The 26,298-nt window shown below is 39.2% G+C and overlaps 1 protein-coding gene across 2 annotated transcripts in view; it reads left to right on the top strand.

Annotated features, from left to right (window-relative positions):
* LOC109553349 (disintegrin and metalloproteinase domain-containing protein 5-like) overlaps positions 1 to 26,298 on the top strand; it is a 148,998-nt gene that overhangs the window by 72,595 nt on the left and 50,105 nt on the right. For both annotated transcript variants that reach the window (XM_070781456.1, XM_070781457.1), the window contains exons 14-16: positions 16,048 to 16,243; positions 21,304 to 21,394; positions 22,014 to 22,233. In XM_070781456.1, coding sequence (XP_070637557.1) covers positions 16,048 to 16,243; positions 21,304 to 21,394; positions 22,014 to 22,233 — 507 coding nt within the window. The remainder of the gene's footprint in view (positions 1 to 16,047; positions 16,244 to 21,303; positions 21,395 to 22,013; positions 22,234 to 26,298) is intronic.

Below are 26,298 nucleotides of genomic sequence, written 5' to 3' on the forward strand. Positions count from 1 at the left end.
CTCCATACAGTTTCTCATAGTGAGTGTAACAATTTATATTCCCACCAACAGGGTGCCAGGGTTCCCTTTTCTCCACATCCTCGTAGCTTCAGTCATGTCCGACTCTGTGTAACCCCATGGATGGCAGCCCACCAGGCTCCACCGTCCCTGGGATTCTCCAGGCAAGAATACTGGAGTGGGTTGCCATTTCCTTCTCCATCATCCTCGTAAACACTTGCTATTTGTTGTCTTTTTGATGATAGCCATTTTGACAGATGTGAGGTGATATCTTATTGTGAAATTTTATTTGCATTTCCCCGATTAGTGATGCTGAGCATTTTTACCTCTGCCTGTTGGCCATCTATATGTCTTCTTTGAAAATATGCCTATTCAGGCTCTCTGTCCATTTTAAAATCAAGTTTTTTGCTTGCTTGTTTTTTTTTTTTAATATTGAGTCATATGAGTCTATTATATATTTTGGATATTAACCCCTTAACAGATGTGTGTGTGTGTGTGTGTGTTAAGTTACTTCATTTGTGTCTGACTCTTTGTAGCTCTGCAGACTGTAGCCCACCAGTTGATAGGATTTTCCTGGTGCTCTGGTGATTAAGAATCCACCTGCCAATGCAGGGGACACGGGTTTGATCCCTGGTCTGGTAACTAAGATCCCACATGCTGCAGGGCAGCTAAGCCCATGTGCCACAACTCGAGAGCTCTCACGCTGTAACTATGGGAGCCCCCATGCTCTAGAGCCCATGTGCTACAATAAGAGAAGCCACCACAATGAGAAGCCATTGCACCCCAACTTGAGTGCAGCCCCTGCTTGGCATAACTAGAGAAAGCCCATGTACAACAACAAAGACCCAGGGCAGCTGAAAATACATACATTAATTAATTTTAAAATGCCTTATAAAAGAGAAGGCAGAGTCAAATGCAAGGATTAGAGAGAAGGAAAGGTGGAGAAAAATAAATAGGACTGAAAACACAGTAATTTCTTAACCAGTATCAAAGAAAAATTGGTTCCAGTTAAATGTTACAGCTGAACATCACTTTACTTTACTCATATCCCTAAAAGTAATGTATAGCAATGAAGAACAGAAAAAATAACAACAAAAATATACAGATGAAAGGTCAGTGAACTTTGGATGAAATGGAAGAGTGGTACTATGAGCTGATATGCATTTACGGTGTGTTTGCAGCTTGAAATTGTTCATTCACTCGTTAATTTAGAAAATAGTTTACTCCACACTGTCTTTTGGTGGGTATTGTAGGGAAGAAATCTTCATACAAACAAACATTAAAGATACAGCTTTGTATAATGATAAATGATTTAAAAATAAAGTAAGCTAATAGAATAGACTGACTGAGAGTGTATTTTAGCCAAGCTAAACAGAAAATGTCACTCTAGGGAGTGACATTTGAGTTAATACATAAATGACAGAAGCTACTCCACGCCCAAGGCCAGGGGCGGCGGCCGGGAGGACCAACCCCACATCCAAGGATCTGTGGCTGCGCAGGTGCAGGAGGGCCTAGAGGAGCTATCCCACATTGAAGGCCAGGAAGGGCGGTGGTGAAGAGATACCCCTCATCCAAGGTAAGGAGCAGTGGCTGCGCTTTGCTAGAGCAGCCGTGAAGAGATACCCCACGCCCAAGGTAAGAGAAGCCCACGTAAGATGGTAGGTGTTGCAAAAGGGCATCAGAGGGCAGACACACTGAAACCGTACTCACAGAAAACTAGTCAATCTAATCACACTAGGACCACAGCCTTGTCTAAGTCAAGGAAACTAAGCCATGCCCGTGGGGCAACCCAAGACGGGCGGGTCATGGTGGAGAGATCTGACAGAATGTGGTCCACTGGAGAAGGAAATGGCAAACCACTTAAGTATTCTTGCCTTGAGAACCCCATGAACAGTATGAAAAGGCAAAATGATAGGATACTGAAAGAGGAACTCCCCAGGTCAGTAGGGGCCCAATATGCTACTGGAGATTAGTGTAGAAATAACTCCAGAAAGAATGAAGGGATGGAGCCAAAGCAAAAACAATACCCAGGTGTGGATGTGACTGGTGATAGAAGCAAGGTCTGATGCTGTAAAGAGCAACATTGCATAGGAACCTGGAATGTCAGGTCCATGAATCAAGGCAAATTGGAAGTGGTCAAACAGATGGCAAGAGTGAATGTCGACATTCTAGGAATCAGTGAACTAAAATGGACTGGAATGGGTGAATTTAACTCAGATGACCATTATATCTACTACTGCTGGCAGGAATCCCTCAGAAGAAATGGAGTAGCCATCATGGTCAACAAAAGAGTCCATAATGCAGTTTTTGGATGCAATCTCAAAAACGACAGAATGATCTCTGTTCGTTTCCAAGGCAAACCATTCAATATCACAGTAATCCAAGTCTATGCCCCAACCAGTAACACTGAAGAAGCAGAAGTTGAACGGTTCTATGAAGAACTACAAGCCCTTTTAGAACTAATACCCCCAAAAGATGTCCTTTTTATTATAGGGGACTGGAATGCAAAAGTAGGAAGTCAAGAAACACCTGGAGTAACAGGAAAATTTGGCCTTGGAATACACAATGAAGCAGGGCAAAGACTAATAGACTTTTTCCAAGAAAATGCACTGGTCATAGCAAACACCCTCTTCCAACAACACAAGAGAAGACTGTACACATGGACATCACCAGATGGTCAACACTGAAATCAGACTGATTATATTCTTTGCAGCCAAAGATGGAGAGCTCTATACAGTCAACAAAAACAAGACCAGGAGCTGACTGTGGCTCAGGTCATGAACTCCTTATTACCAAATTCAGACTTAAATTGAAGAAAGTAGGGAAAACCACTAGACCATTCAGGCATGACCTAAATCAAACCCCTTATGATTATACAGTGGAAGTGAGAAATAGATTTAAGGGCCTAGATCTGATAGATAGAGTGCCTGATGAACTATGGTCTGAGGTTCATGACATTGTACAGGAGACAGGGATCAAGACCATCCCCATGGAAAAGAAATGCAAAAAAGCAAAATGGCTGTCTGGGGAGGCCTTACAAATAGCTGTGAAAAAAAGAGAAGCAAAAAGCAAAGGAGAAAAGGAAAGATATAAGCATCTGAATGCAGAGTTCCAAAGAATAGCAAGGAGAGATAAGAAAGCCTTCCTCATTGATCAATGCAAAGAAATAGAGGAAAACAACAGAATGGGAAAGACTAGAGATCTCTTCAAGAAAATTAGAGATACCAAGGGGACATTTCATGCAAAGATGGTCTCGATAAAGGACAGAAATGGTATGGACCTAACAGAAGCAGAAGATATTAAGAAGAGATGGCAAGAATACACAGAAGAACTGTACAAAAAAGATCTTTATGACCCAGAGAATCACGATGGTGTGATCACTGACCTAGAGCCAGACATCCTGGAATGTGAAGTCAAGTGGGCCTTAGAAAGCATCACTACGAACAAAGCTAGTGGAGGTGATGGAATTCCAGTTGAGCTATTTCAAATCCTGAAGGATGATGCTGTGGAAGTGCTGCACTCAATATGACAGCAAATTTGGAAAACTCAGCAGTGGCCACAGGACTGGAAAAGGTCAGTTTTCATTCCAATCCCAAAGAAAGGCAATGCCAAAGAATGCTCAAACTACTGCACAATTGCACTCATCTCACACGCTAGTAAAGTAATGCTCGAAATTCTCCAAGCCAGGCTTCAGCAATACGTGAACCGTGAACTTCCTGATGTTCAAGCTGGTTTTAGAAAAGGCAGAGGAACCAGAGATCAAATTGCCAACATCATCTGGATCATGGAAAAAGCAAGAGAGTTCCAGAAAAACATCTATTTCTGTTTTATTGACTATGCCAAAGCCTTTGACTGTGTGGATCACAATAAACTGTGGAAAATTCTGAAAGAGATGGGAATACCAGACCACCTGATCTGCCTCTTGAGAAATCTGTATGCAGGTCAGGAAGCAACAGTTAGAACTGGACACAGAACAACAGACTGGTTCCAAATAGGAAAAGGAGTCCGTCAAGGCTATATATTATCACCCTGCTTATTTAACTTATATGCAGAGTACATCATGAGAAACACTGGACTGGAAGAAACACAAGCTGAAATCAAGATTGCCGGGAGAAATATCAATAACCTCAGATATGCAGATGACACCACCCTTATGGCAGAAAGTGAAGAGGAACTAAAAAGCCTCCTGATGAAAGTGAAAGAGGAGAGTGAAAAAGTTGGCTTAAAACTCAACATTCAGAAAACGAAGATCATGGCATCTGGTCCCATTACTTCATGGGAAATAGATGGGGAAACAGTGGAAACAGTGTCAGACTTTATTTTTTGGGGCTCCAAAATCACTGCAGATGGTGACTGCAGCCATGAAATTAAAAGACGCTTACTCCTTGGAAGGAAAGTTATGACCAACCTAGTTAGCATATTCAAAAACAGAGACATGACTTTGCCAACAAAGGTTCTTCTAGTCAAGGCTATGGTTTTTCCTGTGGTCATGTATGGATGTGAGAATTGGACTGTGAAGAAGGCTGAGCGCTGAAGAATTGATGCTTTTGAACTGTGGTCTTGAGAATCCCTTGGACTGCAAGGAGATCCTACCAGTCCATTCTGAAGGAGATCAGCCCTGGAATTTCTTTGGAGGGAATAATGCTGAAGCTGAAACTCCAATACTTTAGCCACCTCATGCAAAGAGTTGACTCATTGGAAAAGACTCTGATGCTGGGAGGGATTGGGGACAGGAGGAGAAGGGGACGACAGAGGATGAGATGGCTGGATGGAATCACTGACTCGATGGATGTGAGTCTGAGTGAACTCCGGGAGTTGGTGATGGACAGGGATGCCTGGCGTGCTGCGATTCATGGGGTCGGGAAGAGTTGGACACGACTGAGAGACTGAACTGAACTGATAAATGACAAAGAGAAGAATTTGTGTAAAAGATTCAAGAAAAAGAAACAATAGAAAGATCTAGAACCGGGAATTCAATAAAGGAATAAAAGTCATCTGTTATACTCTTCAAGTTTAATGATGGATAAGAAAAGAGTGTATTGGTCCTTGTTAATGTGTTTCTCCAGAATTTTTAAGGCATGTTTTTCTGCTCAGTGCCTTTGATTAAAAAACAAAGGTCTAATTAATATTTATTTCCAAAATATGGATTCTTTGTTAGAAACACCGATTCAAATAATAATTATTTAACAAGACTGTTATATGTGTTTCTAAAATGTGGTTGACAAGTCAGATATTTTGTAAACTATCTCGTGTTGTAAAGGCAATGAAACAAATCTCTGGTAAATCACTTTGTACAAATTAAGAATTCATTGAAATATGACTATTTATCACTCGATTTGCTATAGCAGTGTGGTAGGAGATGGCACATTGGACTGAGTCCATGGGACAATCTCAATCTGCGTGGCCATGGTTTTCTGCTCAGTTCTAGTGACAGATTGACTTCAGCTGCCATGTTTCATGTATTATTTCCAGGGAAAACCTTCCTGACAGAAAAAGTACATACACTTTTTGATAAAGCTTTGGTCACCTTAGTAATGTACCAACTATCTTTATTTGTTTTGCTTTTGTCTATCTAGCCTCCCAAACCTTAATGAAGCATTAGCTTATAAGTTTTGCCTCAAGTCCTGTTTTGTGGAGGGCCCCTACTAAGACAGAAGGGGTCAGAGATGTAGGCGAGGGCCAGGTTTTATAGGGTCATGGTATGTTACTTATCTATCATTGCTTAACAAGTTAGCCCCAAACTTAAGTTATCCTCACAGTTTCTATGGGTCAGGAATCTGGATGAAGCTTTCTTAGGGCTGGCTCAGGGTCTCCCACAACTATGCTGAGAATAGCAAGGATATAGAAAACATTTACCACACAATCAAGCAACTGGACTAAATTGACACCTACTGAACACTCCACCCAGCAACAGCAGAATATGCATTATTTATAATACTACATGTCTTTGAGGATGGACATGCTAGGCTATAAAACCAGTCTCAGTATACTTCAAAAGGCTGCTGCTGCTGCTGCTAAGTCACGTCAGTCATGTCTGACTCTGTGTGACCCCATAGATGGCAGCCCACCTGGCTCCCCCGTCCCTGGGATTCTCCAGGCAAGAACACTGGAGTGGGTTGCCATTTCCTTCTCCAACGCATGAAAGTGAAAAGTGAAAGTGAAGTCGCTCAGTCATGTCCGACTCTTAGCGACCCCATGGACTGCAGCCTACTGGCTCCTCCATCCATAGGATTTTCCAGGCAAGAGTACTGGAGTGGGATGCCATTGCCTTCTCTGTCTGGAATCATACAAAGATTGCCCTCTGATGACAGCAAAATTAAATTAGAAATCAACAAATGAAGGGAATTTAATAAATCCACAAATACTGGAAACTAAAAAACACACATCAATAATCACTGTGTCAAAGAAAAAATAGTATTAAAACATTAGGCATTTTGAACTGAATAAAAAGCAACATATCAAGAGGTGTACAGCTAAAGCAGTACTTAGAGGGAAAATTTTAGCTTTAAATACTTAAATATATTGAAATATGTAAATATTTAAAGAAACTATTCTATAAGGTTGTATTTTATAAATGTACAAAAAAGAGAGAATTAAATCCAGAGTCAGCATCATGAAAGAAATAATCATGGTTGAGAGGAAATCACTGAAACCAAAGTTGCTTCTTTCAAAAGGAATCAGCAAAAATGGACAAACCTTTATTTAGACCATTAAAAAAAAAGAGAGGTAACATATCACCAAAATTAGAAATGAAAGAGGAGAATCCATACTGCTCTTACATGATTTAAGATAATTATAAGAAAATATACTAAACTAGTATATCCAAGCAAATTAGACAATTTATGTGAAATGGAAAAATTCCTAAGATGCAAATTACCAAAACTGAGTTAAGAAGAGATAGAAATTCTGAATAAGCAAGTGTAAAACTGAATTAGGAACTTAAAATCTTTCCACAAAGTAAAGCCCAGATCCAGATATCTTCACTGGTGAATATTATCAAACATTTAAAGAAGAAATAATAATGTTTGATAACATTGTGTATTGGTGTATGATGTATTGTGTATTGTATGGTGTATTGTGTGGTATACAATACACCACAATCTCTCCTGGAATATGTAAGAGAGAGGAATACTTTAAAACTCATTCTAGATGATGGTGTTACCCTGACACCAATGCCAGATGAAGGCCTCACAAGAAAACTACAGATTAATATTTCTCATGAATACTGATGCAAAAATCCTTTTCAAATTACAAACAGAATCCAGGATCTTGTGAAAAGAATGCCACCATGGCCAAGAGGGATTTATTTCAGTAGTGCACATTGATTTAATTAATGTAGTACACCACATTATTTAAATAAAGGAAAATAAAATAATGATCATTTCAAAATATGCAGAAAAACGACGTAGCAATATAACTAATGGAGCATGCTATGTATAGGACAGAGAACTGTACTAAATGCACTGTAGCGACCTGAATGGGAAGGAATTCTGAAAGGGAGAGGATATATGTTTGGCTCTTGAGAATCCCTTGGACTGCAAGGGGATCAAACCAGTCAGTCCAAAGGAAATCAATCCTGAATATTCATTGGAAGGACTGTTGCTGAAGCTCCAATATTTGGCCACCTAATACAAAGAGCTGACTCATTAGAGAAGACCCTGATGCTGGGAAAGACTGAAGGCAGGAGAAGGCGATGACAGAGGATGAGATGGTTGGCTGTCATCACTGACTTGATGGACATGAGTTTGAGCAAGCCCTGGGAGATGCTGAAGGACAAGGAAGCCGGGCGTGCTGCAATCCCTGGGGTTGCAAAGAGACGGACATGATCAAGCGACTGAACATCAACAAATACATATGGCTGATTCATTATGCTGTGCAGTAGAAACAAAATGCAACATTGTAAAACAACTATGCTCCAGTAAAAATTAATTAAAAATAGAAAATGTAATAACCACTCATTTATAAAATTGTCTTCAAGTTATAAATAGGAAGGAACTTAACCTGACACAGAGCATCTGTGAAATACCTACAGCTAACATCATACTAATATAAAAATTCTGAGTCCTTTCCCCCTAAAATCAAACAAAAAGCAAGAATACAGACTTCCATTACCTCTATTAAATGCTGTACTAGAGACTCCAGACAGTGTAGTCAGGTAAGAAAAAAGAAATAAAAGACATTCAATTTGGAAGGGAAGAAGCACAACTCTCTTTCTCTCTTTGCAGATAACATGATCTTGCATATATATAATAATCCTAAGGAATCCATCAAAAATACCCTTTAAAACAATTAAATGAGTTTATAAAAAATCATGAGATACACAGTCACAGTATAAAAATTAATTGAATTTCTATGTAATTGCAATGAACAATCTGAAAATGAAATTAAAATCCCATTCACAGTAGCATAAAAATACTTAGGAATATTCCTTTTTTTTTAAAGCAGAGTCTTTTTAAACATTTTAGTTATTTATTTGGCTGTGATGGGTTCTAGTTGCAGCACACAGGATCTTCACTCTTCTGTTAAGGCACCCAGACTTTCTAGTTACTCTTTGGCATGTGGGATCTTAGTTTCCTTACCAGGGATTGAAGCCTCATCCCCTGCATTTCAAGGCACATCCTTAACCACTGGACTGCCAGGGAAGTCCCAGAAATACTCTTAACAATAGAAATGCAGAAGAAATACACTTAAAACATTTGTGAGAAAAAGAAAAAAAATCTAAGTGAGTGATGGAATACTCCATGTGAATGGATTGTAAGACTCAGAATTGTTATGATGACAATTCTGTCCTTTCTTAGAGGTCCCCAGTACTGTCTCTAGGTTTAACGAATCAGTAGAAAACTCAAAGGACTCAGCATATAGCATACTCATGACTATTGTTTTATTATTTATTTATTACAAAGGACACAGAGAAAAATCAGTTTTTCATCATGGATTTCCTTCTTCAATGTTTTCTAATTTTCAGTGTGCAGATCTTATATATCCTTAATTAGCATTATTCCTAAGCATTTTATTATTTTTGATGCTATTATAAATAGGATTTTTTTCTTAATTTCTTTTGTAGATCATTTTTACTGTAAAGAAACAATTGATTTTTGTTATGTTGGTTTTGTATCTTGCAACTTTACACAATTCATTTTTATTTAACCGTTTTATGTTTTTCTATATATAGGATGTTGTCATCTGCAAACAGAAATTGTTTGAATGTCATTTATTTCTCTTTCTTGACTCATTGCTCTGACTAGGACTTCCAGTACTAAGTGGAACAGGAGTAGTGAGAGAGGGAGTCCTTGGCTTGTTAGCTGTGGGGTTATCTTACGTGGCCCTTATTATGTTGAGGTGCATTCCTTCCTATAGCTAAGTTGATAGTTTTATTATCATGAAAATATATTAACTTTTGTCAGAGTTATTAACAAAGTTATATTAACTTTTTCTGCATCTATTGAGATGATCATGTTATTTAAATCCTTCATTCTGTTCATGTAGTATATTGCATTTATTGATTCATGTATGTTCAAGTGAACTTGGATCCCAGGGCTAAATTTCATTTGATGATGGCATATGAACATTTTAATGTGCCATTGAATTTGGTTTGCTAGTATTTTGTTGAGAATTTTTGCATCTGTTTTCATTGGCATGAAGTTTTTTTCCCCTTGAGATGTCTTTGCCTGACTTTGTTCTGAGAGTAATTCTGGTCTTGCAAAATGAGTTTGAAAATGTTTTCTTGCATTCAATTTTTTTTTAAAGAGATTAGGGAGGATTGGCCTTAATTTTTCTTTAACTGTTTGATAGAATTCAACGGAGAAACTGTCAGATCATCCCAGGCTTTTCTTTCTTGAGAGGTCTTTGATAACTAATTCAGTGTCTTTGCCCATTATAGGTTTGTTCAGATTTCCAACTTTTTCATGATTCAACCTTGGAAGGTTATTTCTAGGTTTCTCTTAGATTATAAAATTTGTTGGTATATAATTATAGTGTCTTATCATCTCTTGTATGTCTGTGATATCTGTTGTAATGCCTCCTCTTTCATTTATAATTTTATGAGTTGTCTCTTTTTTCCCCTGTTAGCCTAGCTAAAAATCTGCCAATTCTGTCTTCTCAAAAAGACCAGCTCTTAGTTTTCTTTGATGTATTTTTTAAATTGTTTTTCAAATCTCTATTTTACTTATTTCTGCTCTAATATGTATTATTACCTTCTTTCTGCTAACTCTGAGCTTGGTTGTTTCTTCAAGTTGGAAAGGAGGCTTGATCTGATTTCAGTCTTTTTAAATGTTTTAAGACTTGGCTTTGTCTTATGCTCTATCCTGGAGAATGTTCTACATGTACTTGAAGAGAATGTGTATTCTGGTGCTACTGGATGGAATGTTCTCTGTATGTTTGTTAGGCCCATTAGGTCTGTAATGTTGTTCAAATGTAGTGTTTTGCTATGGATTTTTCTGTTATGGATGATCTAGCCAATATTGAAAGTGTGGTAATGAAGTCACCTATTATTATTACTGTGTTTGTGACTTTCTTTCTTTAGTTCTGTTAATGTTTGCTTTGCATATTTAGGTATTCTAAGGTTGGGTGCATATGTATTTGTAATTGTTATATCCTCTTGATGAATTTATCTCTTTATCATTATATAATAACATTCTGTGTCTCTTGTGACAGTTTTTGACTTAAAGTCTATTTTATATGATATTAGTGTGCCCTCTGATATTTTATCTGATTTTATCTGATATTTCATCTGATATTAGTGTGCATCACTGACTCAATGGACATGAGTTTGCGTGAACTCCAGGAGCTGGTGATGGACAGGGAGGCCTGGCGTTCTCCGGTTCATGGGGTTGCAGAGAGTTGGACACGACTGAGTGACTGAACTGAACTGAAGTGTGCCCTCCCTGCTCTCTTTGCCATTTTCATGGACTACTTATTTCCATCCTTTCGCTTTTTGTGTATTTATATCCTGAAGGCTTAAATGAGTTTCTTGTAGGCAGCGTATAGTTGTCTTGTTTTTAGTTCATCTGTTTACTCTGTGTCTTTTGATTGTTGAATATAATTTATTTACTTTCAAACAGCAAAAGAGACACAGATGTATAGAACAGTCTTTTGGACTCTGTGGGAGAGGGCGAGGGTGGGATGATTTGGGAGAGTGGCATTGAAACATGTATATTATCATATGTGAAACGAATCACCAGTCCAGGTTTGATGCATGAGACAGGGTGCTCGGGGCTGGTGCACTGTGATGACCCAGAGGGATGGGATGGGGAGGGAGGAGGGAGGGGGGTTCAGGATGGGGAACACATGTACATCCGTGGTGGATTCATGTCAATGTATGGCAAAACCACTAGAATATTGTAAAGTAATTAGCCTCCAATGAAAAGAAATAAATTTATATTAAAAATGAATAAATAAAAGAAACGCACATAAAAAAAGTATTGTTTTAAAGGAAGGATTTGCTGTTGCCATAGTGTTGCTTTCTATACATTTTGTAGTTCTTTTGTCCCATTTTTCCTCTTTTACTGTCTTACTTTGTGATGATTTTTTTTTTTTGTGTGTGTGATGGTATGCTTTGTTTCATTTCTCTTTGTATTTTGTGTTTTGACTAACAGTATTTTCTTTGTGATTATCACAAGACTTATAAAAACATTTTATAGTGATAACAGGCTATTTAAGATAACAGCTTCAATTTCATATAAAATTCTACGCTTTTACTTCTTTCCTCCCACATCTCATGCTATTAATGCTGTTATAACATTTTTTGATAGAGTGCATCCTTGAACAAATTGTTGCAGTTCTAGTTATTTTTAATGCTTTTATTTTTTAACTTTTATATCAGAGTTATAAGTGATTAACATAGCACCACATTATGTATATAGGGCTTCCTAGGTATCTCAGTGGATAAAGAATCCGCTTGCAACACAGGAGATGCAGGAAACATAGGTCTGATCCCTGGGTCAGGAAGATCCCCCTGGAGGAGACCATAGCAACTGATTCCAATATTCTTGCTTGGAAAATCCCACGGACAGAGGAGCCTTGCAGGCCACAGTCCATGGGGGTCACAAAGAGTTGGACACACTGAAGCAACTGAGCATGTGGGCATATTATGTATAGTATTGGAGTATTTGAACTTTACTGAATACTTACTTTTGCCAACGGTTTTTATACTCTTACATGTTTTCATGAAGCTAACTGGCATCTTTTCATTTTGACTTAAAGAACTCTCTTCAGAGAGCATTGTGTATGTGAGAGAGAGAGAGAGAGAGAGAGAGAGTCTAGTGGCAATGAACTTCCTCAGCATTTGTTCTTCTGGTAAAGTTTTTCTCTCTTCTTCATTTGTAAAGGACAGCTTTACTAGATACAGTTTTCTTAGCTGGCAAATGTTTTTCTTTGAAATTACCGCCCCGCTCTTCGTGCTACGAGGCTTCTGTTCAGTAGTCTTACAGTCTTATGTGGCTTCCCTTTTGGTACATCTGTTTCCTTTTCTGTCAGTTTTCTGCCCTTTCTCTTTGCTCCTTTTGGGACTAACATATGCATACAGTGTTTATTTTGATGATGTTCCATAAATACCATAGAGTTTCTTTATTTTTTCTTCTTTGTTCTTCCAGCTGAATAATTTAAAATAATTGTCTATGAGTTCATTGTTTCTTCTGCTTGTTCAACTGTGCTCTTGCAGCTTTTGTGTGAAAATTATCAGTTCACTTTATTCTTAAGATCCAGAATTTATCTTGTTCCTTAAAAAAAAAAAAAAAAATCTCTCTTTGTTTGATGTCTCATTTTGTCCTTGTATTATTTTCCAGATTTTATTTATTTGTCTATCTGTTCTCTCTTATAATTCATTGGACTAACGATGATTAATTTTTCTGTCAGGCAGTTTGTACATCTCCATTTTGGGGTGTCTTCCACAGAGATTTATTTTGTTTCTTTGGTGGTATCTTGTTTCCTTGATTCTTTATGTTCCTTGAAGTCTTGGCATTGCTGTCTTTGCATCTGAAGAAGTCGCCATCTCCTCCTGTGTTAACCAGCTGGCCTTGGGAGACAAGTCAGGCACCAGTCAGCCCAGCTAGAGTTCAGAGCGTCTCTCAGACCTTTCCTGTGGGTGTGTTTACTCCATTCCTCTCACTCCCTCACAGTGGGAAAGATTAGGATTGTATGCTTTCTCTCAGTCTTGCAAAGCCAGTATGAATGTGGAAAGCCTCCCATTTATTTTCCCCAAGGTAGTGCCTTGAAGTGTTCAAAGTTGCGCACCTTCTCTGAGTTAGGAGGTTCCGGCCAGCTGCTGACGTCCCTGTGCACCAAGTTGTTGGGGAATTCACGTGCGCCATCTGCTGGAGAGTGTGGGTGCTGGCTGTAGATGGGGTGTGTGGCATGCCTGAGCTGTGTGTCCTCAGGCGAGGCATCCTGTTGGCACGAGCCCGTGAGCCAGTTGTTAGGATGCTGGTTGTTGTGCGCCACACGCTGTTGCTGTGAGCTCCCATCCCTTTTCCCTATTCCTCGGTGTCTCCAGGGCCTTCCCTGGAGGCTCAGTGGTAAAGAATCTGCGTGCCAATGCAGGAGACCCGGCTTCGATCCCTGGGTTTGGAGGATCCCCTGGAGAAGGAAATGGCAGCTCAGTCCAGTATTCTTGCCTGGGAAATCAAGAAACCTGGGAAACAAGGTGTCTCCGGACTATTCAACGGTGCCAGTTCCCTCAGCGTTCTGGGTGGGGCAGGATAAAAGTGGGCCTCATGGCCAGTGTCTCACAAGGTTGGGGAAACCCAGCTCTCACATCACTTTCACTTTCCTCTGTTGGAGAAATCACAGGCCACCTTGGGTGAGAGGTGATGTGGATGAAGTGCAACTGTTCTTCTTACCCACTTCAGTGCATCAACTTGCAGATATTTTTACCCTCCAGGGGGCTGGAAATTTTTTTGGGGGGGATTCTGTGGCTCCCACAAAGGTGTTCTTATCCATGGTATATACAGTCTGAAAAATCACCTATTTCCCCACTCTACTGATACCTCTCTCCTCCTCTTTTTCATTATTGATCATAGTATAGTATTAATAATTCATATTAATGGTAACTTGAAAAATTAATCAAGTTGTTGAAGACAGCTAGTATAGTGATGTAGAGTCATTACTGTGCCCAAAGGGAATACATTTTCTGCCTCAGAAATCAGATTTACATGCCCACAGGGATACCTGAATAACTGCTGGTGAGACTGGGGCAGTGTTTATGATTCTAATTAGTCTCTGAGCCCAATTATGGAAAGGGATATAGCCCAGGCTATGATTTTTCTGATACAGTAATTTTTTTACTATGCAATTAAGACTGGTGTAATGGTCGGAAACAATAAATTTAACCCACTTATCCCTGGTTCAGTTATATAAAGGGACACACCCCTGTACCCAGATTATACATTTTATGTACAGACTGACAGTCTTGGCAAGAATAAAAATATATGTAGAACGACAAGAAAAATAAAATAAAAATATTTTAGGAGAAAATGATGTGAAACAAGGAGTCAGAAGGTTTAAAAAATTAAGGTTATTTGGGAATTAAGAGAGCCATGGAAAGAAAAATAAACCCACTTTAATGAAGGAAGCAAGTACAATGATAAATCTTGGTTCAAATAACTTTTGAGGAACTGGGTATTTAAATACTGAAAAAGAAGTTAGGTGAAATAAGCCCTTCTAATAAACCTATGTACTGTATGATTCCAACTATATGACATTCTGGAAAAGGAAAATTCTAGAGACAGTGAGAAGATCAGTAGTTGTCAGGCACGGAGGAAGAGATGAATAGGAAGAGCATGAAGGACGTTAGGGCACTGCAAGTGCTCACTTATCTCCACCTAGCATGTGAAACAGCAGGAAAGAGCTCTAATATACATGGAATTTGAGTGATTATGATGTGTCAGTGCAAGGTCGTCAACTGCAAAAAACGCATCATGTACTTGGTTGTGTGCAGCAGGGGTTATAAGGAAAATCTCTGTACTTTCTATGCAATAAAGTTTTAATGATAAAAGAAATTAGAAGAAAAGGAAGATTGCCAATTATACACATATGTAAAAAAAAATCTGCATTCTGAAAAAGCAAATAAAATACCTTCTCATTATATTTATATGTGTTTCTTTTAGAAACAATTTTAATTATTGGTTTTGATTTGAATGTTAACTCTGTAAGCTTAGGCAACACAAGTATTGTGTTTTGTCTTCCCACCCATCGCCTGGAGAACTTGTGTCAGATTTCCTGCAGGTAGTGGATACTTGTTGACAATAAGAGAAGTATCCAGAAACTCTCTTTGTGAGGTGTGGCAGTAAATGTTATATAAGCTGGGGCTTCAGTCCACGGATGGAGTCCCAGAGAATCGGACACGACTGAGTGACTGAACAACAACTAGGACCTTGAAGCTGGAAAGATTTTGACTTAGTTGTGTAAGATACTGATGATAGCCATGAGGGTATTGGGGCTTGGGCTGAATAAAAGGCTTTGCCGTGGTGGTATTTAGATATTTGTTTGCAAAAGTAGATATGCATAAAGGGTACCCTGAAGCTATGAGCTAATAGTAAGCACTGAAGAGATTAGAGATATATAATTGGGCAAGTCATTTTTTATAGTTGTTTTCAATGTGGTATCTAAAACAAACCTTCTCTTGTGTGTCCTTCAAACTTTTTTCTAAATGTTTATGAAGCATATTTATTGTTTTGTGAATGGTTGCTTATTTTCTGCTTATGGATGGCATATGGAGAAGCCGGAGGTTGCACGTGTTGCGTATATTCTTAGTGAGTTGAAAGTAATTTTTATAATCGTTCCTTACCTCTACTTTCTTACTTTTTAATAATTATTGTAGTCTCCTTACCGTTCAGTTTCTCATATCTCACACCATCAACACCCACTCCTTTATGCATAGTAAATTCAATCACCTAAATGTCTGTGCAGCACTTACACGGTTAACATGAAGACGGTTGGCTCATTGCTCTTAGCTACTGGGGTTAAAATGGGTGGAAATTTCAAGCCTGAAGAGAAAGAAAACTACTTGGGTATCATTGATGTATGCTTTTTTCTTATGTTTCTTTTTTTCTCCAGATAAAACCAGTTAATACACCTTGCAGAGAAGCAGCTGATGAATGTGACTTTGTAGAATTTTGTACTGGGAATGAATCAATGTGTGTGCCTGACACTTACGCACGTAATGGAGAGCCTTGCGCGTCGGGTGACGCCTTCTGTTATGACGGACGGTGTAGGTCTACTAACAAACACTGTAGCAGATTAATTGGAGAAGGTAACGACCACAGTTTTCCTTGTAGTTTCTAAATTCTGATTATCCCAAATGGTGTTATTTAATGCTATAAAAAATGTAAGTGTAATTTTAAAATAAGTGTATAGTATGTATGTATGTGCTGAGTTGCTTCGGTTGAGTCTGACTCTTTTTGCGACCCTGTGGACCATATGGATTGAAGGCAGGAGGAGAAGGGGACGACAGAGGATGAGATGGTTAGATGGCATTACCAACTCAATGGACATGAGTTTGGGTAAACTCTGGGAGTTGATGATGGACAGGGAGGCCTGGCATGCCGCACTGGTTCATGGGGTCGCAAAGAGTCGGGCACGACTGAGTGACTGAACTGAACTGAACTGATGGACCATAACCCACCAGGCTCCTCTTTGCATGGGATTCTCCAGGCAAGAATACTGCAGTGGGTTGTCGTGCCCTCTTCCAGGGGATCTTCCCAACCCAGGGATCGAGCCCATGTCTGTTAGATCTAGATGCATTGTGCAGGCAGGTTCTCTACCACCAGCGCCACCTGGGAAGCCCGTGCTATGTATAGGCCCAGTGTATATTAATGTTAAAGGAAGTAAAATTTTCTTGATTCTGAGAAAAAGCTTCAGCAGGAGGAAATGGCAACCCACTCCAGTATTCTGGCCAGAGAATCCCATGGACAGAGGAGCCTGGCGGGCTACAGTCCATGGGGTCACAGAGTCGGATATAACTGAAGCAACTTACACACTCACAATGTTTTCCACAGTGGCTCTGCCAATTTACATTCCTGCCGACAGTGTATGAGGATTCCTTTATTCACATTCTCTCCAGTATGTGTTATTCATGTTCTTTTTGATGATAGCCATTCTGACCAGGTGATATTGTTGTTTTATTTGCATTTCTCTCTTTGACATCTATTCATGCACTTGATGGCCATTCACATTTCCCTTTTGGGAAAATGTCTCTTCAGTACTTCTGTCCACTTGAATATTTATTAATCATTACTTTGTTATGTGGTGTCTGCAACAAAAGCAGAACAAGTTTATAGTCAATGACAAATGGTTCAGTTGAAGCAGATCATCGACTGTTAGGTCAGATACAGAAGAGAAACAGCTACCCAGCAAAAGCTGGCTGAAACACAGCTTTGGATCGTATCATTTCTGATGCTTTATCTATTTTCTGTGATATATCAAATTATCCTTCAGAATCATACATGGTTCAGTTTTTTGATGGGTCGGTTCTAAAAACAAAAAATTCATGCTGATTTTCAGAGCTTGAACTGCTGTTTCCTCTGTCAACTGCATCAGTCACAGTTTGATCAGAGAAGCAGAACCCCTAGGAGATACATGGAATGTGGGACTTATGTAGAAGTTTGAGCTTATGATCCACCTCATCAGTTCATTGTTTGACTTCTACTTCAGCTGATTTTTATTTTTCCTCTAAATATTTTCCTAAAAATGTGAAGAGAAACTGCCAAATCACCATGCACTATATTAATACATTCAAGAGAGCAGAGCAACAACATGGTTCAAAATGATCTCTGGACACCAGCTGCAGGATGACTCTTCCAAGCTTTCATTAAAACAGTCATGAAAATTCTGTAAAAGACAAAATGCATAAAATGAAAAATGAAAAGAGGTAAACAAAATGATGACAATATCGGAATGAACTCTATTAAACCTTGAAGTACATGGAATAAGATTGATGAGAATCTTCCTGTTATGGAAGATTAACAAAATGATATGTTAAGTCTGTTAAAATATTCAAAGAGTACAATTTAACTGATCTAAGAAAGTGAAGAGGAACTAAAAAGCCTTTTGTTGAAAGTGAAAGAGGAGAGTGAAAATGTTGGCTTAAAACTCGACATTCAGAAAACGAAGATCATGGCATCTTGTCCCATCACTTCATGGCAAGTAGATGGGGAAACGGTGGAAACAGTGTCAGACTTTATTTTTCTGGGCTCCAGAATCACTGAAGATGGTGATTGTAGCCATGAAATTAAAAGACACTTTACTTACTCCTTGGAAGAAAAGTTATGACCAACCTAGATAGCATATTCAAAAGCAGAGACATTACTTTGCCAACTAAGGTCCATCTAGTCAAGGCTATGGTTTTTCCTGTGGTCATGTATGGATGTGAGAGTTGGACTGTGAAGAAGGCTGAGCACCAAAGAATTGATGCTTTTGAACTGTGGTGTTGGAGAAGACTCTTGAGAGTCCCTTGGACTGCAAGGAGATCCAACCAGTCCATTCTAAAGGAGACCAGCCCTGGGGTTTCTTTGGAAGGAATGATGCTAAAGCTGAAACTCCAGTACTTTGGCCACCTCATGCAAAGAGTTGACTCATTGGAAAAGACTCTGATGCTTGGAGGGATTGGGGGCAGGAGGAGAAGGGGGCGACAGAGGATGAGATGGCTGGATGGCATCACTGACTCGATGGACATGAGTCTGAGTGAACTCCGGGAGTTGGTGATGGACAGGGAGGCCTGGCGTGCTGCGATTCATGGGGTCACAAAGAGTCGGACACGACTGAGCGACTGAACTGAACTGAAGCAAATTTTATTTTTTTGCTTCATGAAGCAGACGATCTCCCCTCTCAGGAGTCCAGAGAACTATGAAACAAGGAAACAGGACTGTGAGCTTGCATAAAAGAAAGCAATCAGGGAATAAAGGAAAAGTATTTAGCTTCCACCAATTGACTGGAATTGCATATCAGACCTTATTTAGAACAAATAAATCATTACAGATTCTTGGCGGTTGGGTTTGGCTGGCTGGATATACTGTGTTTCTGGTCAAGGGGAGTATTTATAGGGCCGTGAAAGTTATCTATGTTTTGGTTTGCTGACCTGGCATCCCACCAGGAATGGCTCCATCTTGGGCCTAGAAATTTATTTCAATAAGTCCTAATATCCCCAGTAGCTCAAATATGGGTTTATTTGTAAATGGAGTCTGTACAGAGACAATCCAGTGAAAGTGAGGTCATTAGACTGGCGCCCTTATAAAAGGGGAAATTTAGGCATTCCACGGAGGGGAAGCAATCTATAAACAAAGTGAGAAGATGGCCAGGTGACTGGAATGACACATCAATAAGCCAAGGAATTCCAGGGATTGCCAGTAAACGTCAGAAGCTAGAAAAGACAAGGAACGTTCTCCTCTAGAGACTTCAGAGAGAGGACAGCCCTGCCCACATCCTAGCTTCCGACTTTAGTCTCAAGAACTGTGAGAAAACAAATTTCTGTTATTTTATGCCACCTAGTTTTTGATGCTTTGTTGCAGCAGCCCCAGGAAACTAATAGGCTAGCAATGCTTCCTCACATGGGATAATTCATAGTATGGTCCTATGACAACTCTCTTTAATGTATTCTTCATCCTAGCTCACCCTCTTCAGGTTGGCGTGTAAACTGTGCTAAAAACTCCCATGGGCACCCATCGTCTACCTTGAAAATTGCTTCAGATTTGCCTTGTATGTGTTGTTGTTGCTCTTCAGTTGCTCAGTCATGTCCAACACTTTGCAACCCCATGGACTGCAGCACGCCAGGTTTCCCTGTCCTTCATTTTTGAGTTAGCTTAAACTCATGTACATTGAGTCAGGGATGCATTTCATCCTCTGTGCGCCCTTCTCCTCTTGCCCTTAGTCTTTCCCAGCACCAGAGTCTTTTCCAGTGAGTTGGCTCGTTGCATCAGGTGGTCAAACTATTGGAGCTTCAACTTCAGCATCAGGCCTTCCAATGAATATTCAGGGTTGATTTCCTTTAGGATTGACTGGCTTGATCTCCTAGCTGTCCAAGGGACTCTCAAGACTCTTCTCCAGCACAATAGTTCAAAAGCATCAGTTCTTCAGCGCTCAACCTTTATGGTTCAGCTCTCACATCCACACATGACTACTAGAAGAACCATAGCTTTGGCCATATGGACCTTTGTTGGCAACGTGATGTCTCTGTATTTTTTTTTTTAATATGTTGTGTAGGGTTGTCATAGCTTTTCTTCCAAGGATCAACTGTCTTTTAATTTCATGAGTTCAGTCACTCTCTGCAGTGATTTTGGAGCCCAAGAAAATAAAGTCTGGCACTGTTGCCAATTTTCCCCCATCTGTTTACCATGAAGTGATGGGACTGGATGCTAAAATCTTAGATTTTTGAATGTTGAATTTTAAGCCAGCTTTTTCACTGTCCTCTTTCATCTTCATCAAGAGGCTCTTTAGTTCTTATTTGCTTTCTGCTGTTAGAGTGGTGTCATCTGCATATCTGAGGTTATTGATATTTCTCCCTTCAATCTTGATTCCAGCTTCTGCTTCATCCAGTCTGGCATTTCGCATGATGTACTCTGCATATAAGTTAAAATAAGCAGGGTGACAGTATATAGCCTGGATGTACTCCTTTCCCAATTTGGAACCAGTCTGTTGTTCCGTGTCCAGTTCTAACTATTGTTTCTTGACCTGTATACAGGTTTTGCAGGAGGCAGGTAAGGTGGTCTGATATTCCCACCTCTTTCAGAATTTCCGCATTTTGCTGTGATCCACACAGTGAAAGGCTTTAACATAGTCAATGAAGCAGAACTAGATGTTTTTCTGGAATTCTCTTGCTTTTTCTGTGATACAGTGGATGTTGGCAATTTGATCTCTGGTTCCTCTGCCTTTTCTAAATTCAACTTGTACATCTGAAAGTTCTTGGTTCACATACTAGTTTGAAGGATTTTGAATCCTAGTTTGAAGGATTTTGAGCATTACCTTGCTAGTGTGTGAAATGAGAACAATTGTGCGGTAGTTTGAGCATTCTTTGGCATTGCCTTTCTTTGGGATTGGAATGAAAACTGACCTTTTCCAGACCTGTGGCCACTGCTGAGTTTTCCAAATTTGCTGGCATATTGAATGTAGCACTTTCTCAGCATCATCTTTTTAGGATTTAAAATAGTTCAGCTGGAATTCCATCACCTCCATTAACTTTGTTTGTGGTAATGCTTCCTAAGGCCCACTTGAATTCACACAACAGGATATCTGGCTCTAAGTGAGTGATCATACCAACGTGGTTATTCGGGTCATAATAATTCAGTCAACCTTTTCTGTACAATTTCTTTTTTCTTTTAGGGGCTAGAGGTGCTCCATTTGCTTGTTTTGATGAAATAAATGCAAGAGGAGATAGATATGGAAACTGTGGCAGGGGTTTTTGTTTGTTTAGGTATGTATTTAGAAAATTATAATTTTGTTTGGAATATAGCTTGTATATTGCTAAGATTCTGGAATACATGTACAAACTAAGATGCCATTTTATAACAGGTTTTCTCTGTTTTATGATCTGAGCTGAACAATACTACCTACTTCCTACAGATAACATGTGTCCAATAGCTATAATGTTATATCAGTGATCATAAAAATCATGTCTATTGATGGGATTAGGTAGTCATTGTGTGAAGTCCTTTATATATACTTATATTTATACTATGTATTTAAATGTATATTTATCTATATCAAATGTTTGTAGTTAGAATCATTTGTCCCATTTTACTAATGAAAAATATGGAACACCTGTAATCACTTGCTCAAATTTCAGAAGCTAATATAGAACAGATCAGGACTGTCAGATTGCAAAAATGGTTCATTTTTCCCTTGCTACATTTCCTCACAAAACACAGAGAGCCACATCATACATGAATTGATATGCTCCTAAAATTTACTTAGAGAAAACATTTGAAATTTGGATTTAAATTATCAAAATACTTTTTAAAGTTAGCTGTATCAGCAATCTACTTTATTTCTGTAAATAATAAGAGTTTTTTTTTCCTTCTTTATGCTTTTAGTCACACATTGTGCGGAAAATTAGTTTGTGCCTGGCCATATAAAACTTTAGTATCACAACCAAATTTATCTGTGATCTATACGCATGTACAAGATGAAATATGTGCATCAGCATTTCTGAATGCTGAGAAGTTACCTAGAGACACATTTACCACAGTTCAAAAACCTGAAGACAGAGATGAAACATTTGTAGAAGATGGCACTATATGTGGTCCTGAAATGGTAATTAGAAGTAAAAATTTTAAGTGTTTTAACAATTATATTTTATACTTATGCTGATTTTGACAATATACCAACCAATGCTTTTTAAAATAGCCTTATAGAGGTATCATTTATCATAAAAGTCGTTCATGGTAAGTGCACAGTTCATTCAGTTCAGTCACTTAATCGTGTCCCACTCTTGGTGATCCTATAGACTGCAGCATGCCAAGCTCCCCTGTCAGTCACCAACTCCCAGAGCTTACTTATGTCCATCGAGTCAGTGATGCTATTCAACCATCTCATCCTCTGTCATCCCCTTTTCCTCCCACCTTCAATTTTCCTCAGCATCAGGGTCTTTTCCAATGAGTCAGTTTTTTGCATCAGGTGGCCAAAGGACTGTAGCTTCAGCTTCAGGATCAGTCCTTCCAATGAGTATTCATGACTGATTTCCTTTAGGATGGACTGGTTGGGTCTCCGTACAGTACAAGGGACTCTCAAGAGTCTCCTTCAACACCACAGTTCAAAAGTGTCAATTCTTTTGTGCTCAGCTTTCTTTATAGTCCAACTCTACATCCATACATGACTACTGGAAAAACCATAGCTTTGACTAGACGGACCTTTGTCAGCAAAGTAATGTCTCTGCTTTTTTATATGCTGTCTAGGTTGGTCATAACTTTTCTTACAAGGAACAAGAGTCTTTTAATTTCATGGCTGCAGTCATGATCTGCAGTGATTTTGGAGCTGCCAAAAATAAAGTCTGTCACTGTTTTCACTGTTTCCCCATCTATTTGCCATGAAATGATCGGACCGGATGACATGATCTTAGTTTGCTGAATGTTGAGTTTTAAGCCAACTTTTTCCGTCTCCTCTTTCACTTTCATCAAGAGGCTCTTTAGTTTTTCTTCACTTTCTGCCATAAGGGTGGTGTCATCTGTATATCTGAGCTTATGATATTTCTCTCAGCAATCCTGGTTCCAGCTTCTGCTTCATCCAGCCAGGCATTTCACTTGATGTACTCTGCATATAAGTTAAATAAGCAGGGTGACAATATACAGCCTTGATGTACTCCTTTCCCAATTTGGAACCAGTCTGTTGTTCCATGTCCAGTTCTAACTGTTGCTTCCTGACCTGCATACAGATTTCTCAGGAGACAAGTAAGGTTGTCTGTTATTCCTATTTCTTTAAGAGTTTTCCACAGTTTGTTGTGATCCACAAGCCAAAGGTTTTGGCATAGTCATTAAAGAAGAGCTAGATATTTTTCGGGAACTCTCTTGCTTTTTCTATGATCCAGTGGATGTTAGTAATTTGATCTCTGGTTCCTCTGCCTTTCCTAAATTCAGCTTGTACATCTTGAAGTTGTCAATTCACGTACTGTTGAAGCCTAGCTTGAAAGATTTTGAGCATTACCTTGCTAGCATGTGAAATGAGAAGAATTGTACGGTAGTTTGAACATTCTTTAGTATTGCCCTTCTTTGGGATTGGAATGAAAATTGACCTTTTCCAAACCTGTGGCCACTGCTGAGTTGTCCACATTTGCTGGCATATTGAGTGCAGCGCTTTAAAAGCATCATCTTTTAGGATTTGAAATAGCTCAGGTGGAATTCCATCACCTCCACTAGCTTTGTTTGTAGTAATGCTTCTTAATGCCTACTTGACTTCACACTTCTGGATGTCTGGCTCTAGGTGAGTGAACCCACCATCATGGTTGTCCAGTTTACTATGACCTTTTTTGTATAGTTCTTCTATGTATTCTTGCTACCTCTTCATAATTTCTTCTGCTTCTGTTACTTCCTTGCTGTTTCTGTCTTTTGTTGTGTGCATCTTTACATGAGATGTTTCTTTCATATCTCTTAATGTTCTTGAAGAGATCTTTAGTCTTTCCCATTCTACTGTTTTCCTCTATTTCTTTGCATTGTTCACTTAAGAAGCCTTTCTTTTCTCTCCTTGTTATTCTCGGGAAGTCTGCATTCAGTTGAGTATATCTCTCCTTTTCTTCTTTGCCTTTTGCTTCTTTTCTTTTCTCAGCTATTTGTAGGGCCTCCTCAGACACCATTTGACTTCTTGCATTTCTTTCTCTTGGGGATGTTTTTTGTCACTGCCTCCTGTACAGTGTTATGAACCTCCATCCATAGTTCTTCAGGCATTCTATCTAACAGACCTAATACCTTGAATCTGTTTTATCACCTCCACTGTATAATCATAATGGATTTGATTTAGGTCATGCCTGAGTGGCCTAGTGGTTTTCCCTTCTTTCTTCAATTTCAGCCTAAATTTTGCACTAAGGAGCTCATGATCCAAGCCACAATCAGCTCCAGGTCTTGTTTTTTCCTGATTGTATAGAGCTTCACTTCTTTGGCTGCAAAGAATATAATTAATCTGGTTTTGGTATCGACCATTTAGTGATGTTCATGTGTAGACTTGTCTCTTGTAGGAAGAGGATGTTTGCTGTGACCAGTGTATTGGCCTTTTCTGTGCTTCATTTTGTACTCCAAGGCCAAAACTTGCCTGTTACTGAAGGTATCTCTTGATTCCTCCTTTTGCATTCCAGTCTGCTATAATGAAAAGGATATCTTTTTTTGATGTTAGTTGTAGACGTCTTGTACATCTTCATAGAACTGTTCAACTTCCTTCGGCATTATTAGCTGGACATAGACTTGTATTACTGTGAAGTTCAGTGTTTTTCCTTGGAAACAAACAGATCATTCTGTCATTTTTGAGATTTCATTCAAGTACTGCATTTCAGATTCTTTTGTTGACTATGAGGGCTCCTCCATTTCTTCTAAGGGATTCTTGCCCACAATAGTAGATATAATGATCATCTCAATGAAATTTGCACTTTCCCATCTGTTTCAGTTCACTGATTTCTAAAGTGTTGATGTGTACTCTTGTCATTTCCTGCTTACCATGTCCAATTTATCTTGATTCATGGACCTAATATTCCATGTTCCCATGTGATATTGTTGTTTACAGCATCAGAGTTTACTTTCACTACCAGACACATTCACAACTGAGCATCCTTTCCACTTTGGCCCAGTCTCTTCATTCTTTCTGCAGGTACTTCTCTGCTCTTCTGCAGTAGCACACTTAAGTCTAGTTTTCTAGTTACTTATTGTGTGTGTACTCAGTCAATTGTATCAGACACTTCTGTGACCCCACAGACTCCTCTGTCCATGGGTTAGTATTCCAGATAAGAATACTGGAGTGGGTCTCCATTTCCTCCTCCAGGAGAGCTTCCCTACTCAGGGACTCAGGGATAGAATCTATGTATCCTGTGTCTCCTGCCTTGGCAGGTGGATTTTTTTTTTTTTTTTTTAACCATTGAGCCACCTGGGAAGCTTGCAGGACAATAAGTGTGGACCATTATCAAGAGTATAAATAATTACATTGCCATTAAAAGTGAAGAAACAGTAAAAGTTTTGTTTCTGAATTTGAAGAGACATGTGGAGCCAGTTACTAGTTTAAAATGTTTCATTTCAGTTTATAAAAGCATATAGCTAATGAAGTGAAGATTAGAAATGCATCAAGGCTGTGGTTTTTCCATTAGTCATGTGTGGATGTGAGAGTTGGACTGTGAAGAAAGCTGAACACCTAAGAATTGATGCTTTTGAACTGTGGTGTTGGAGAAGATTCTTGAGAGTCCCTTGGACTGCAAGGAGATTCAACCAGTCCATCCTAAAGGAGATCAGTCCTGGGTGTTCTTTGGAAGGAATGATGCTAAAGCTGAAACTCCAGTACTTTGGCCACCTCATGCAAAGAGTTGACTCATTAGAAAAGACTCTGATGCTGGGAGGGATTGGGGGCAGGAGAAGGGGATGACAGAGGATGAGATGGTTGGGTGGCATCACTGACTCAATGGACGTGAGTTTGAGTGAACTCCAGGAGTTGGTGATGGACAGGGAGCCCTGGTGTGCTGCAATTCATGGGGTCGCAAAGAGTTGGACACGACTGAGTGACTGAACTGAATTGAACTGAACTGAAGGATAAAGAAAAGCTTTCTCATTTATCATCAGAAAAGCATAACCACAATTAATTTTTCTCATTATTTAATTTATCCCTGAATAATTAATTTTTACTTCCCTGGATCTT

This window comes from Bos indicus, chromosome 27 (genome assembly GCF_029378745.1).
Source record: "Bos indicus isolate NIAB-ARS_2022 breed Sahiwal x Tharparkar chromosome 27, NIAB-ARS_B.indTharparkar_mat_pri_1.0, whole genome shotgun sequence".
In the NCBI taxonomy this organism is placed as follows: domain Eukaryota; kingdom Metazoa; phylum Chordata; class Mammalia; order Artiodactyla; family Bovidae; genus Bos; species Bos indicus.